This window comes from Diplodia seriata (genome assembly GCF_021436955.1).
Source record: "Diplodia seriata strain FDS-637 chromosome Unknown scaffold_4, whole genome shotgun sequence".
Lineage (NCBI taxonomy): Eukaryota > Fungi > Ascomycota > Dothideomycetes > Botryosphaeriales > Botryosphaeriaceae > Diplodia > Diplodia seriata.
In genome coordinates, this window is record NW_027117311.1 from 3,105,022 (window position 1) to 3,119,088 (window position 14,067).

Here is a 14,067-nt window from a genome sequence, read left to right on the forward strand (position 1 = left end):
AGTGACGGGAGTGATGGAATAATGGAGCCTTGCCATCTTGCGGTGAGAAAAGACGTGCGCCAGAGCCGCCCGACATACGGCGCTCAGCCAGCCATCGTGCGCAGACGGATGTGAAGGGAGGCGCGCGACGCGGAGTGACCGGGGGCAAAGCCAACGCTTCTCTCTTAGGCGAGCTGGTATCTTCCAATCCGCGCCATGTCCGCTGCACTGCCAACTGGCCCCTCATATTGGTTGCAGCAAAGGCAGCAGCAGGTAATCAGGAACCCGGACCGTCGATCGCCGCATCGGGGTGCCGTCTGGAATAGAGCGCGCACATCCTCGTCCTGCTCCGACCGATTCTTTTCTCACAGGGACGGACGGGCTCTCCCTTGTGGATCCTGCGTGTTGTGTGACTTGCAGCGAGGCCAAAGCGTCGCGCTGCGGTTGGGCAAGCGCCGCGGCGCGGGGAAGGGGAAAGAAGCGGCGGACTGGCATGGCGCGTCACAACTGAGTCGTGGGCCTCATCGCATCATGATCCTCCAACAGACCCATACGAGGTTTTCATCACAAAGGAGCCGAACGATGCTGTTGCGAGTATTGTGTGTGATATCATCTGCTATGCATTTCACAGGGCGGTAAGCGCCCGGACTAACAACTACCCTGCCGCCACGCCTCGCTCTCGTCCCGCTTCCCCTTCGAGCATGTATGGCCTCGCGGGCGGCTTCCCTTATGCTTCTGGAATTTCCACCACGCTACTGCAGATGATAAGAGTAGGCATGTCGCTCCGAAATCCAGTCCTAACGGCGGCTCGCCGGCCGTAGGCTTCCTCCACTCCTCCTCAGGGCCATCCCTTGGTACTGCCACTTTAGGCAATGCTTATGAACGAAAAAAGAAATAGAAAAGGGCTGACGCTGGCGGAGCGATCCAGATCGTCAGCTATGGCCCGGGAGCCGCGCCCCGGGCCGGGATGGTTGCGACGAGTGCCAGCCGTATCACAGCGGCAACCCGTCTTATGCAGTGCTGCATGTGTGCGTGGCGCGAGGAGCAATGCGCATCCCGCCGTGTGTGCGCACGTCGCGGGCAGCGTGTCGCTGGATGGGAGGATGAATGTGGCAGCGCGCAGCGCGCCATGCGTTGGTGGGTGGTGGTGCTGCCGCCGTGCAAGTGACGGCCGCGCCGGTGCTGATCACAGCCGTGTCGCGAATTGCACGCTTTCATCTAGAGGCGCGCAAGACTCCGACACGGCGGGCGGGGCGGCAGCTGGGGTCGTGGTACTGCATGTTGCGAAATGAAGAACGGGGTATCGGATGGGGTATCGTAAAGAATCGGAAACGCTCCGGAAAAGTCAAGGCCGAGATGTTGGATAAGGAATCATCCTGCGGAGTTGGGTCAGCCGTGTTCGGGATCTGAGGGCTGGGACCCTAGTAGTAGGGCCGGCGACCCGGATCGGGTAATGAGTAGCTTACCTTGAATATCGATGATGTGAGAATGCTGTCCGCTCACTCGGCGGGCTTTGCAGGCGACTCGCTGATGGGGCTCATCGGCTTGGACGAGCGCCTCTGCTTGGAGCTCGGCTGCCTGGGCTTCTTGGGGGAGGCGTAGAGCGGCAGGAGGGGCTGTGCGACCTGCTGCGGCATCTGTGGCATCCGGGGTGGCGCCGGCGCCTCCTCGAGGAAGGGAGAGCCGCCGAGCAGGTCGTCGCCGAAAAGGTCCTCGTCGCTGATGTAGGAGCTGGGCGTGTTGTTGCGGTACGTGCCAGACGAGAAGCTGTTTCCTGTCGGCCAGCTGGGGAATGCGCAGGTGTAGCCCGCAGGCGACGAGCCGGAGATGTCGCGAGGCGAGCTCGAGAACGAGGAGCTGGAGGTGGAAGCCATGGAGAAGGTTGAGCGCGGAGACGAAGAGGCTGAGGAAGACGGCGTGATATTCATAATGTCGTAGACGCGTAAAGCAGGGCGGGCGGCAGTGCTGGTAGCAGGGCTGTGTGTGGTGGGCGGAAGCGACCAATATAGTGTCGGGGTCGGTGCTCGCGTGGACGAGTGGTCAAGGGCCGCGTGAATGTGATGTAGGCTGGCGTCTGGTGTGAAGCACTTGAGACCTAATCATGGGGAAGAGGCGCGTGCGATGTATTATATCGACGAGCAACAAACACGGCGACCACCCTTGCCCACCCTTGCCCTGCCGGAGTTGCTTGCTTTGCCGGGGGTCCGTGTTGTGGCGCTGGCCCGAAAAGCAAAATTAATCCTTGGGCCAGGGTGAGCTGTTTCCGCTGGCCGGTGCTCTGACCGCCCTTCCCGACAGGCGGTGTGGGCCAGTGCACCCGACCAGGCTGAGCCAGATGACTCTACACAGTAGTTGGCCTCCTGCCTAGCCACGTCTCACAATCACTCAGCAACGCATCAGCAAGCAGGCTGCGCGCGCCAGCAGCGCTGGCACAGCGGCTGCTGGTTTCCTGCCGGCGGGCTGCCAACTTTCTGCCTCCGACGAGGCGACCCAGCACCGGTGCATCCCGGCGCTATTGTGGGTGGGGGTCGTTCTGACGATGACGCTGCACACAGCAAGATCTCATCTCCCGTCGGGTAGATACGGGGTCGCAGGCTTTCGCGCCGGGCTGCCTGTGAGGCGTTGCGCACGTATGGAGGCTACGGGAGCTCGCCCGCCGCCCTCGCCGCGGTGGGCGCGGAGCCTGCGGCGGCGTTTCCTGAAGTCGACGTTCCGTTGCCATTTGCCCGTCAGCCCCATGGAAGGCAGCTACTGCCTCCGCCGGCAATCCTCGCCGCTGCGCACTCCTCTGGGCACTCGTCTGGGTCCAGGGTCCAGCTGCTCCATTTTTCGCTCCAGCTGCCTCTCCTTGCACCGGCGCGGAACGGTTGCACGGCGGGCCCACGGCCCTTGAGAGGCAACGACGAGCTGCGGAGAAAATATGGATACGGCGCTGCCCGCGGCCTTCTGACAGGCGGCAGTCGCGTTTGATCGCTGCGATCAGCCGCGGCTGGTGTCGCGCAAGTGCTCCCGTCAAGTGGCCATGAGGCACCCTTCTCGTCGAATATTGCCCAAACGACGTCCCGGTCTGCCTTCCCGAGCAACGATCAGAGACTAGGCGGCCACGGCCGACTTTAGCCCAGCCCGCCGGGTTTGGCGCAGCTTCGGTTCCAAGCGTTGACAATCAGATGCGGTTGGTTGGCTATCTCTCCGCCGGAGCTGCCAGTGCGCGCTCAAACCGCCGCTCGGCCTTGGGGCGCCCTAAACAGGGTCCTCCCCTTGATGCAGAGCATGCTGCTGGTGAGTTTCAAAAAACAACGTGGCAGCACGCGAGCGCTCTTCTGCCCGGCGACGCCAAAGAATTCCAGAAGAACCTTATTGCAGCTGGCGCGCCAGCCGACGGACGGCGCAGCTCCCGTAGTTTGCCATCGTGCGACAGTTACGCCGCCGCAGGGTCGAGGGTCGATCTGCAAAGGCGGTCGGGAAGGGCCCTGGCGCGCCGCGTCTTCCTCCTATCCGACTGCATGCTACTTCGAGATTTTTCGGTGCTGCGAGCTCCACCATCTTGCTCGAAACGGCGAAACGAGCTCTGGCGGAGATGAGGAGGATCCCTATGCCGTCATGTAGCCCACCGCTCATGTGGGCCCTCCCCCCCTGTTGAAATGACTTGACTCGCGTCCACATGTCTTTCTTCTACAACACCATTGCTTCAGTGCTTCTGCAGTATGTCGATCTGGAGCAAGCAGAAATGTCGCAGATCCACCGCCCGCGGCCGGTCAGCCTCCTTGAGCGTCCCCTATCCCTGACTAGCTGGACCCCTATGGCCCTCAGCCCAAAAGCGCATCGGATTAAGCGATAGTCGAGCCGTACCTACGTTGCATTGCTGATTGCTGAGCGGAGCATTCTGTGGATCCTCGGAACGTAGCACGCAAGTTGCAACGATGGCGAGGGCGTGGGGGGGCCCTAAGAGGCTCTGTGCCCACACCAGCCACATCCTCCTGCCCAATCAGCGGCGGCCGTGACGTCATCAGCGCTTCCGTCGGGAATATCTCTTCGAACTGGTCGTCTCCGTCCAACTAGCTGTCAGTCTCCACCACGGCGGCGATTTCTCGCTCACTCGTGGGGACAGCTGCAACAACGACGCGGGGGATTCGCGAGCGACCAGCCTGCCAGTGACGTCTTGCAGAGCCCGAGGAAGCGCTTCCGGCGGCTGCCTCGACTCCGCAGCGTGGATGGGCAGTCCGGGGTGGCTGGGGGAACCAAGGGCTGACTTGGACGAATGAGGTCCTGACAAGGAGAAAGACTTTGCCGGCCGCTACGAGAAAAAACGCCTCAACTCCCTCCGACCGCGTCAAGCGACACGACAGAAGAGCCGAGCGGGAAAGGAACCGTCTGTCTGACGCGTTGTTCCCGTCGTCGTCGACTCGCGCGAGGCCTGCCCCGCCATCATTCTTACCAGCTTTTTGTTCCATCGCCACCTTCTCTTTTCAACCTTGGGACCGTGGCTTTCTGTGGCGACCACGCGGCAATCGACGAAGGTTATTCCCATCTTCTTTTCCGGACCCTGGCCCACGGTCCGCGAGCAATGCGCACCGATTCTTGAACCAGATTCACATTTCAGACGTTCGAGATTGTCTCAGAGCGCAGGCATGGCGTTTTTGGTTGCGCAAGCGCAGTCCGTTCGCTGTTTCTCGTTTTTAGTCGTTTCGACGAAACCACCAGAGGTTGCAGGCGAACGTCGTATGTAAGTTCAAACTTTGTAGAATTAGCCAGGACCCTGTGGCGGTCAGAGCATCGCCAATGACGCCGCCGTCTTTGCATGTGAAAGAGACGGCGGTCCATTACTCGCGTAGCCTTTGAAAAAGGCACGAGCGCCGTTAGAAGCACGGTGACGCCGTTTCTCAAAGGCGGTAAGGCAGGAGATCATACGACAGACGTCAAACATCCCCCCTTCCCTTTTTCATGCGTACAGCACGCTCCATTATGCGTTCACGAACCACGGCAACGACCTGTTCTCTGCATGAACAATGCACACAATGTTTGCAACATGTTTCTCCTTTCGTCTGTCTATCCACTACATCACACGGAGGACAGGAGCTCCACGGGTATCAATGGCCGGCTAGGTCGGTGGGATTAGACGAGGAAAACTGTCTGACTTCTCGGATGGTCGGTGTGGTGCGGAAAACATGCCAATCGGTCCTCCGTTGGATCCAAGCCAAGAGACCTTTCGACACTCAGGTCCAGTGCTTGATCTACAACAGAAGCTATCGCATCCACTGTTCAGTGTAGACCAGTTGTTTGGTATGTTCTAGCAGCGTTCTTATTCGAACTCGCCGCTCCAAGTCACTCGCAAGCTATTACCATCGGAGATCGCTACCGGAACCCAGGACAGTTACCGGACGCATGGCATAGTCGATATGCTGATTGCTGACCATCCGTGGTGGAAAGGGCCTTCCAGTAGGAATTGGAGTTGCATCCATATATCTGAACCACAGCCGGTGACAAAAGAATTGAGCCTCAAGGATATTGCACCATACTTCTGCGGACAGTTAATCAATGTCTGGACGCGATTCCCTGCATTCAAGACTCACATCTACGTCCAGATATCGAATTCATCTACCTACGTGGAAGAGTGTCGCGTGCTCGACGGCTCAAATCTTCTATCACCTACCGCAGAACTACTCAGCGCGCTTCTGACATCGGCTGGCTAATGCACAGTGGCACTGCCAACCAATACTCCCGCTAAGCCCGCCAGACCTACCACTCCCGTCCTTGTCTACTATGAGCGTTCCGAGTCGACAGCTAGAGACTACAGTGGACCTAAGGCATCAGAAGAAAGAAGGTACTTTGTCTCTAATTGGTATGATCCAGGCGACACAAGAATTAACGTCAAGGGAGCTGGGTAACGGGATTATCATTTCTCTACATATCCCCCGCATACCCACGGAGGACAGGAACTTGGAGAAGATGGCTACGCCAGAGAAGCCGCCTTTCTCTTCTGGCCGGCCTTCTCCGGAGCAGCCGGCCTCTCCTCGCTCCTGTCCTCCTCTGAGGCGATCAGGTACAACTGGGATAGGTACTTCTCCCCGTCCCACTTCTCCACATCCTCCCTCTTCTCGCCATCCGAGATCCAGTACCTATCCCAGTTGTACTTGATCGCCTCATTCCCCCAGGTCATCCATCCCGCCACGGAGACCCGGCCGAAGATCTCAAGGGCTGTGTACTGGCCCTCCGCCTTCCTCCACACCTTCTCAATGATTGGCTTGAGGCAAGGCTTCTGCGAGTGCCGATCCGGCACGGCGACGATCACCCGCCTCTTGACAGGCCCGTTGCCAACAGGCGGCCGGCGAACGTTCGGGTTATCTGGCGCCTGGCCTAGTAGGAAACACTCCCATGGCTTGCGCCATGTGCTGCCTGGGTCAAGCACGGGAGTGCCGTCGACTGTCGTCTTCATCCAAATCCATTCTTCAACAAAAGCAACTCCCCATATGGCAAAGAGTCCCTTTGGGCCGAGCACGTAGTCGCGAACCTTACGCGAGTTGGTGATCCATACACCGATAAAGCCTCCTGGAGCAATGCGCGCTTCAAGATTCATACCCTCGAACATGGAGTCCATCTGCCAGACCTCCCGGACGGTTTCATAGAAGCCGGTAGCCTGTGCAGAAGCATTCGGCCACGGCGGGTCCATGATGATTATGTTGAATGCATTGGGTTGGTTATGCTCTTCTTGCATGTGCTGTGCAGCTTCTGCCAGGTCCTGGCCATCGTTACAGTTTCCCAGGATGAAGCTCGCGGCGGGCGGGATGCGGAACAACTGGGGCTTTCCGTACTCGGGAACCTCGTCTCCATAGGCTTGCTCTATTCCGATTTTTCTCAACTTGTCGGCAGTCTCTTTGTCGGGCACGTATGAGAGTTTTAGTGTGTTGTCTTGGGGATTGTGGAAAAAGCGGTAGAAATTAGACGGGAATGACGGCGGCTCTTCATCAGGATCCTGGCTCTCTGCCTTGCGGATGTGCGGGTAGCCTTGGACGAGCAAATGCATCAACTTGGCGGGAATCTTGAGCGTTCCGACTCGATCAGTAGCATCTGTGTCAGCACCGAGTGTAGAATCGCGTACCGTATGGCCTTTGCCACTATCGGGATCCTCCCGCTCCTGATCCTTCAGTTGCTGGTGGTATGGTTTTGTTACGTAGTAGCGGTCCCCGCACCAGAGCTTGCTTTTGAGAGCGGCCTTGATTTGATCGAGAGCATCGGTAACGTACGGGTGGATCTCTTGGTAGACCAACTTCATTTTCGGGTCCATCTGTTGCTCCATCCTCTTTCTGGCTTTCTCAGTCCTGGGCTCTGGGATGTTCTCGTAGGGGTGGAGGCGCGGCTTTTCCGAAATCAGGTGTGAACTGTTGCGCTGAAGTTTCAAGACTTGGGCAGCGGCGATGGATCCTGGGATGTCGACCAGGAAGACGGTGAGGTCCTTGTTGTTCCAGATGATACCGTACATGATTCCGAGCAAGATCTGGATGGCAGCGACAGGCGCGTTGGATGTCGGACGAATCTACCTTGACGGCAGTGAATGTGTGCTGTGGGGTTGGGTGCAACCGGGACTGGCTGAGTGAAGTGGCGCTAATGCGTTGTGGTGAGGTACGATGTGAGGAAGAGAAGGAAGAGGACTTGCGTGCGTCGGCGCGGTGGCTGACGGAGCGGCGACAGCTATGGAAGGAGAAGGTTGCTGTCTGAAGAGGCTGCTGAGATAGGCCGAGCGCAGAAGAAAGAGGGAGGTGGTGACGAGGAAGCTGGGAGGTTGCGAAAAAGATCTTGTGGAAGTAGGCGCGTTGTCATGGCACCGCAGCCTCAGCACCACCGCAGAAGACAAAATAGGCAGCCATGCTCAGAGCCAGAATCAATTACGGCAGGCGCGTCTGGGGGCAACCAGTAGGTGCAGCACCAGACGCAACTTCCTGGAAGAGAAAAAGATTTGAGCACAGCAGACACGTCTCTACTTGTTGCACGGTTATTTGTTTAGGTCTCGCGCGACCGCACGCACACGGGAGCCCAGCGTTGGAGGGTCGATGGACGCGAAGCGTGGCATGGTGTTGGAGTTTTCAGCACGCGCCCGGCTCGGCATATGTAACGAGTCGGCTAGGGGCGGCTGGACGGGGTAGCCGGCGTCGGGTGCGGATCTGGGCTCCGCAGACCGAGGTCTAATGACGAACGCTGCAATGCCGCTGACCCCAAGCCTACGATTGTCTTTCACCACGTCGCCCGCCATTTCGCTATCATTAACCGCTCCCCACACTTTCCCCCGCAAAGTGTGCGCGCAGACCCTGATCGGATGCCAGAGCGCATCTTGCGCGGCCATGAAGAGCAGAACGACCGTATCCTTCCCCACCAGACTGACTCCGCCCATACCGTCCGCTCCCAACCGCCAGCGATGACGGCTGTCCACGCCGATTCCCACCGCCATGGCCGCGGTCCAGCCATCTGCCCCACCGACGACGATGCCATCGTCCCCCGGAAGTCCGCCGTGCAATCCGACGCCAAAAAGCTCGACAAAAGGAGTTGGGAGTACATGTTCAAGAGCGGCGTCGCTGGAGGCGTGGCTGGCTGCGCGGTATGCGCCCCTCTCCACTCCCGCAAGCCATTTCAGCACTGACGGTGACGCGTAGGCTAAAACCGTCGTTGGACCCCTGGATCGCGTGAAGATCCTCTTCCAGGCCTCGAACCCCCAGTTTGCAAAGTACACCGGCTCCTGGACTGGCGTGGCCATTGCACTAAGAGACATACACCACCAGAACGGCTTACGAGGCTTGTTCAAGGGCCACTCTGCCACGTTACTACGAATCTTCCCTTACGCCGGTATCAAGTTCCTCGCGTACGAGCAAATAAGAAATAAGGTCATAAAGAACAGAGAACAGGAGACGCCGTTCAGACGCTTCATGTGCGGATCCATGGCAGGAACCGTCTCCGTATTCTTCACCTACCCCCTAGAAGTCATTCGCGTCCGCCTCGCGTTCGATACTCGCCAAGACGCGCGATCAACATTCTCAGGTATCTGCAAAAAGATCTACCACGAGACCCCGCCCGCCGTAAACCCCGCCGGCACCCAGGCGGGCAGCTCCACTGTCGCCCGCGTCGTCACATCGCCCGTCGTCGCCGCCGCCTCCACCGTCCAGCACGTCACACCGCGCAGCGGCCTCGCCAACTTCTTCCGCGGCTTCACGCCCACCATGTGGGGCATGCTGCCGTATGCCGGCTGCTCGTTCCTCACGCACGACACTATCTCCGACCTGCTGCGCCACCCCAGCGTGGCCGCGCGCACGACTCTGCCGCGCACCGAGCGCGCCGACGACGCGCGTGCCGGACACAAGCCCGCGCAGCTGAAGTCGTGGGCAGAGCTGACGAGCGGCGGACTCGCCGGCTTCTTCAGCCAGACGGTGTCGTACCCGTTCGAGGTCGTCCGCCGGCGCATGCAGGTCGGCGGCGTGGTCGGCGACGGGCACCGGCTCGGCATGATGGAGGTGACGCAGAAGATCTGGCTGGAGAGGGGCTGGCGGGGCTTCTTTGTCGGCTTGGCCATCGGATACGTCAAGGTCGTGCCGATGGCTGCGACGAGTTTCTTTGTGTATGAGCGCGGCAAGTTCTACTTGGGTATTTGATGATGACACCGGGAGCATTAGCAATGGCGTTTTAGAGAGAAAGGGGTGTGACTTCACACAGGTACATACATGGATTGGGACTCATAGATGGGATGTGATCGGCCGTGGGAATCGGAAATGTCTATAGTGCCGGTTGTAGCTATAACCCTATTGGTTGGATGGTTCTCTGTTCAGCTGGCTTTGTGATACATGAGCTGTATGTCTGCCTTTGAAGCACACCGGCACACAATCTTTTGTCCCTGTTCAAGACAAAGAACTTCGACCCAGCTAGCTACGATATGGCAGATCCGGCCGGGGAATTTCTTTTGTCACCCGCTGTGGTAGGCCATCTAGGGTGACAGAGCAGATGACGGAGCAGCGGCGATTGGTTCGGAAACCGTTCTTTCAAAGCAACCACAACCAAGTAGCTAATACTATCACGTATTTTCAATGGAAGAAAACAACTCATGGCTCGTCCTACTCGTTCGAGAGAAAAAAAAATACGAAGATCGATTTGCTACACCATGACAAGGATCTTTGAAATGTTCTTCCTTGTTGTGTTGCTAATCCACCGGAATAAAATAAGCCTAGCCCCTAGCCTCTTATTTCGAGATTTCATTTGTGTTGAGAGGGTTGCATAAGACAGACTGCTATCCTTCCGCATGTCTGTGGTGCGAGAGTTTTGCACTTTGGGTGATATATTTTGTTGAAATTATTATATGGTAATTTGGAAAGTGAAGCGGTGATAAAGACCACACTCTCTTTACCGAGTGATTGTCATCAATGAATGCTTTTATTTTCAAGTAACATAGGTGTTGGGCCGTTCTAATTTGGTATCGCCTTTTGTCAGTGTGCTAATTTCAGTGTATAGTCATAGCGCGAAGCAGTACCACCGTTCAAATCCTTCAATAGTAGGGAAAGAAACATGACCGATTGAAAAGACTAAAAGAAGCAACAATAAAGCCCGCGATCGAACATCCAGACGTTTCCTTCCTCATATACCCAAAACCCCGAGCTTGCCAGGAATCGGATTTCAGTCGTGACATGAGCACTCCAGCTTGAAAACATGTAATTTTTCTCTTTTTGGACTTCTGTCTACACTCACTGACCCACACTACCTTGCACCGACCAGGACATAAGCGCTCTCATAAATGCTACCAATGCCTCACAAAATACAACACATTCCTCTCCCTCAGCCCGCCGAGCACGCTCCAAACCCGCTTCCGCTTGATCCCCTCTCTCCCCGCAATGTCGTCCAGCGCATGCCTCCCATCGAAATACTTCAGCAGCGCCGGCCACAGCTCCCTCGCCTCCTTCTCGACGCCCTCCTCGCCGACGAAGCTGCTGCGGATGTGCTCGATCCAGCGCGCCTCGAGCGCATTCGCGCGCTGCGGGCTGTAGATCATGCGCGGCGCGTAGTCGGCGGGGTCCTTGGAGGCGGCGTGGGCGTGGTGGCCGCCGTTGTGGTGGGGCAGCATCATGTATGAGCCGCCGCGGCCAACGTGGTGGTGGTGAAGGTGGGGGGAGTTGCTCTCAGCGTTGTGGCCGTTGTGGTTGGTGGTGCTGTTGAGGTGGTGGTGCAGGTGGTGGCGCAGCGAGTTGGCGGTGCGCTGGGGCGTGTTGGGTGTGCCGTGCGGCATGCCCGACGATGCGTTGGACGATACGGTGCTGAGGCCGGTGAGCGAGGTGGCTGAGTGCGAGACGTGCAGCTGCGAGTGGCGGTGCGCCGTCGGGCTGGTCGTCAGGCTGGCGGTACCGCCTTCTCCCCGCGGGTTGCTGGTGGACGAAGACGAGGCGCGCAGCTGGGACCGCGAGCTGCTGCGGCCGCTGTCCGACGCGGTTTCGCTCAGGTTTGGAGAGCGCTCTTCGCGGCGGTAGGTGTGGATCGGCGTCGAGGGCACGTCGTCGCTGGCGATGGTGGCGCGGTCCGAGCCGTCGTCCGAGTGCAGCTCGAGCGCGGCATGCCTCTCCCGCGCAGCTTGCATGGCCGCTCGTGCTGCTTCTTTGGCCTCGCGTTCCATGATGGTGGCAACTTCGGCCTGGACCTCGGGAGAGACGCGAATCCAGGCAAAGGTGCGGAGCTGGGTCACCCAGCCACCACGCATCAGCCAGGCGAGGATGTCCATGTATGCAGTACGGTGGTCTTTACTGGGGATTATGGTGCCGTAAGTCCGCGGGGACTGGTTCGAAAGGAAGCTGAGCATCTTGGGAAGCGAAGGAAGCGTGGGAAATCGTGCCGCATATGCGGGAATGGCCTGGGGTAGTTTCCGCATGTCAGCATTGGGCGAGACGATGTAGATGTCCCTGTGGTGAAGCGGCAGGATGGCTCGAGCTCGGCGCCAGTAGATGAGATGTGCCGCGATAAACTCGAGATCAGCTACGGGAATCTTGTTCTGAAGCGCGAGTTTGTGAAGTGACCTTGTGGGTTCCAGGTTGCTGATGTAGAAGGCTAGCTGTGCCGAGTGTTCCTTGGCGTCGCCTTCAATCTCCTTGAGAAGGGTCTCCTTGTCTTCTAGTAGCAGAAGAGCAGAATGCGGGGTAAGGGCAACAGTGAAACCAGCATCCGGTTCGGCGTTCTCGTCCGGGAGATTTGCAGTGGTCAGCCACAGTCCGGGCATCTGTGGCTCCGTTGGTCGAGGTATATATGGAGTCGAGGGAGCCTGAGGTATTTGATAGGACGCGTCAGCCAGAGTAGCAAGATTGATATGTGCAATCTTGTTATTGGAAATAGCGTCGTAGATGATGGCGATGGCCTTCGCTAAAGGCGACGATGAGATGATGCTGTGCCAGAGCATGGACATTGGTTCTCCTGGCCAGATGATTAACATTTGTTCCCAGAGAAGATGCTCTGGGCACTCACTGTTCTCCTTTGCTTTGTTTTTCAGGTTGAGTATGATCTTGGATTCTCTCCATACATAATTGGTCTTAGCCTGCTCATACTTAAGGTCCTTCGCGAACTTGCGGATGACGTTATCGTACATCTCGCCCGTCCGGAGCTGGTACTCCAAAGCCGGAGGGTTTAGCACAAACACAACATTGAACATTGTCATCTCGGCATCTCCACCAGCAGTGGAAGCACTCTTTGCATCTGAACCGGCATCGGAAGCTTCGTCAGACATCCTATGTCCATATCCCGGCTCGAAACCCGAGGGGAGGTCAATGGTGGGCGGCATACCGTCTTCAGGGCCAGTCACGTCGACGCCTTCGTCTTCGTCGTCGGCCAGGGCACTTTCATGGCCATCCGATTCCTGGGCAAGACTGTTGTTCCGCAGTTCCTCCTGGTTGGCAGCCGCATCGCGCTTCTTCTCGCTCCTTCTCCTCTTTCTCCACGCGCCGTTCCCTCTCGCAAACATGGGGTTGCCCAAGAAGCTCAAGCCCTCCATGCCCACCTCGAACTTCCTCTTGTTGAACGTCTTGCCAGGACACAACAGCTTCTCCAATCCCTCCGTCTTGAAACCCATCACGCTCTCCCATTCAGGCCCTCCATCCTCCTGCGCCCCAACTCCACCCTTCTTCCCCGACGGCCCCGAACCCCCGGCGCCTCCTCTCCCGGCCTCATCCCCCAACCCCCTGTCATCGTCATCGCCATCCTCTTCCGTAACATCCTCGCTCGCCGACCTCAAGCTCCTCTGCCCTCTGCTCCGCCCATCCCTCAACGCCGTCCCCCTACTCGTGCCCTTGCTCGTGCCCCTACTACCAGCCCTGCTTGCGCCCTCCGCCTCGGAAGCTGCCTCGTCAGACGCCGCGGCGTCACTGTTGTTGTCACCATCGTCGGAGCTCCAGCCGCTACTGGACGAGCCGGACGTCGAATCGTCGTCGTCGTCGGTCAATGTCGAGCCCGACGTGCCGTACCACTGTGGGTGCTGCGGCGTCGCGTTGGCGGGCCCAACGGGGTGCGGCGGGTAGTGGAAGACCAGGCGCGGGCCCGACAGCGACTTGATCACGAGGAGGATGGCGACGAGCGACGGATTGGGCGGGAGGATGTTCGGCGACGGCATGGTTCCGCGGCGCGTGGAGGTGTCGTTGCGTGTGTACGTGGGTGCGTGCGCGCGTGTTCGGCACGTTCGCGATCTTGGGCGGCGGGGTGGCTCGTTAGTGGGGTGGGGGATCGAATTGCGGGCGTTGCGGATGTACCGCTAAGGCACTGCCCATGGACTTTAGGTTTCAGTCATTGCTGTGGAGGGTGCGCTTGGTGGAAGTGTGGAGTAGTAGCCACGCGAGAGCTTGGTGGGGACCGAGCTCCCTGCCCATGACGCTTGACGTGCATCAACCGGCACCTCGGTATTTTCAGTTGCATGTGTCCGCGGTAGCCAACTGAGTTGCAGCCAAAGAACGCAGACATTGATAGTGCATGTAAAGGAGTCTTCACCGGTATGCGTCCTTATGCGGACGCGTGGGCGTCTGTTGGTGGGATGGCCTTGGAGCCCCATAATCGAGCTGTTTGCTTTCTTTTCTCTATTTTTGCTCCGATCGCTGG

General features: G+C 58.4%; 4 protein-coding genes across 4 annotated transcripts; 1 reads left to right on the forward strand and 3 right to left on the reverse strand.

Moving 5' to 3' along the window:
• Positions 1 to 1,478: 1,478 nt before the first annotated feature.
• SLS55_004824 (uncharacterized protein) lies at positions 1,479 to 1,907 on the reverse strand (the record flags this gene model as incomplete). The annotated part of the gene is made up of 1 exon (XM_066776276.1): positions 1,479 to 1,907. One exon carries the CDS (start codon positions 1,905 to 1,907, stop codon positions 1,479 to 1,481), a length of 429 nt encoding a protein of 142 aa, XP_066634157.1.
• A 4,022-nt stretch (positions 1,908 to 5,929) lies between these two features.
• SLS55_004825 (uncharacterized protein) lies at positions 5,930 to 7,456 on the reverse strand (the record flags this gene model as incomplete). The annotated part of the gene is made up of 1 exon (XM_066776277.1): positions 5,930 to 7,456. One exon carries the CDS (start codon positions 7,454 to 7,456, stop codon positions 5,930 to 5,932), a length of 1,527 nt encoding a protein of 508 aa, XP_066634158.1.
• Positions 7,457 to 8,386: 930 nt separating this feature from the next.
• On the forward strand, positions 8,387 to 9,611 carry LEU5 (coenzyme A transporter; the record flags this gene model as incomplete). Its single annotated transcript, XM_066776278.1, has 2 exons — positions 8,387 to 8,566; positions 8,622 to 9,611. 2 exons carry the CDS (start codon positions 8,387 to 8,389, stop codon positions 9,609 to 9,611), a joined length of 1,170 nt encoding a protein of 389 aa, XP_066634159.1.
• Positions 9,612 to 10,744: 1,133 nt separating this feature from the next.
• On the reverse strand, positions 10,745 to 13,588 carry npr3 (Nitrogen permease regulator 3; the record flags this gene model as incomplete). The annotated part of the gene is made up of 2 exons (XM_066776279.1): positions 10,745 to 12,399; positions 12,451 to 13,588. 2 exons carry the CDS (start codon positions 13,586 to 13,588, stop codon positions 10,745 to 10,747), a joined length of 2,793 nt encoding a protein of 930 aa, XP_066634160.1.
• Between the last annotated feature and the right edge of the window lie 479 nt (positions 13,589 to 14,067).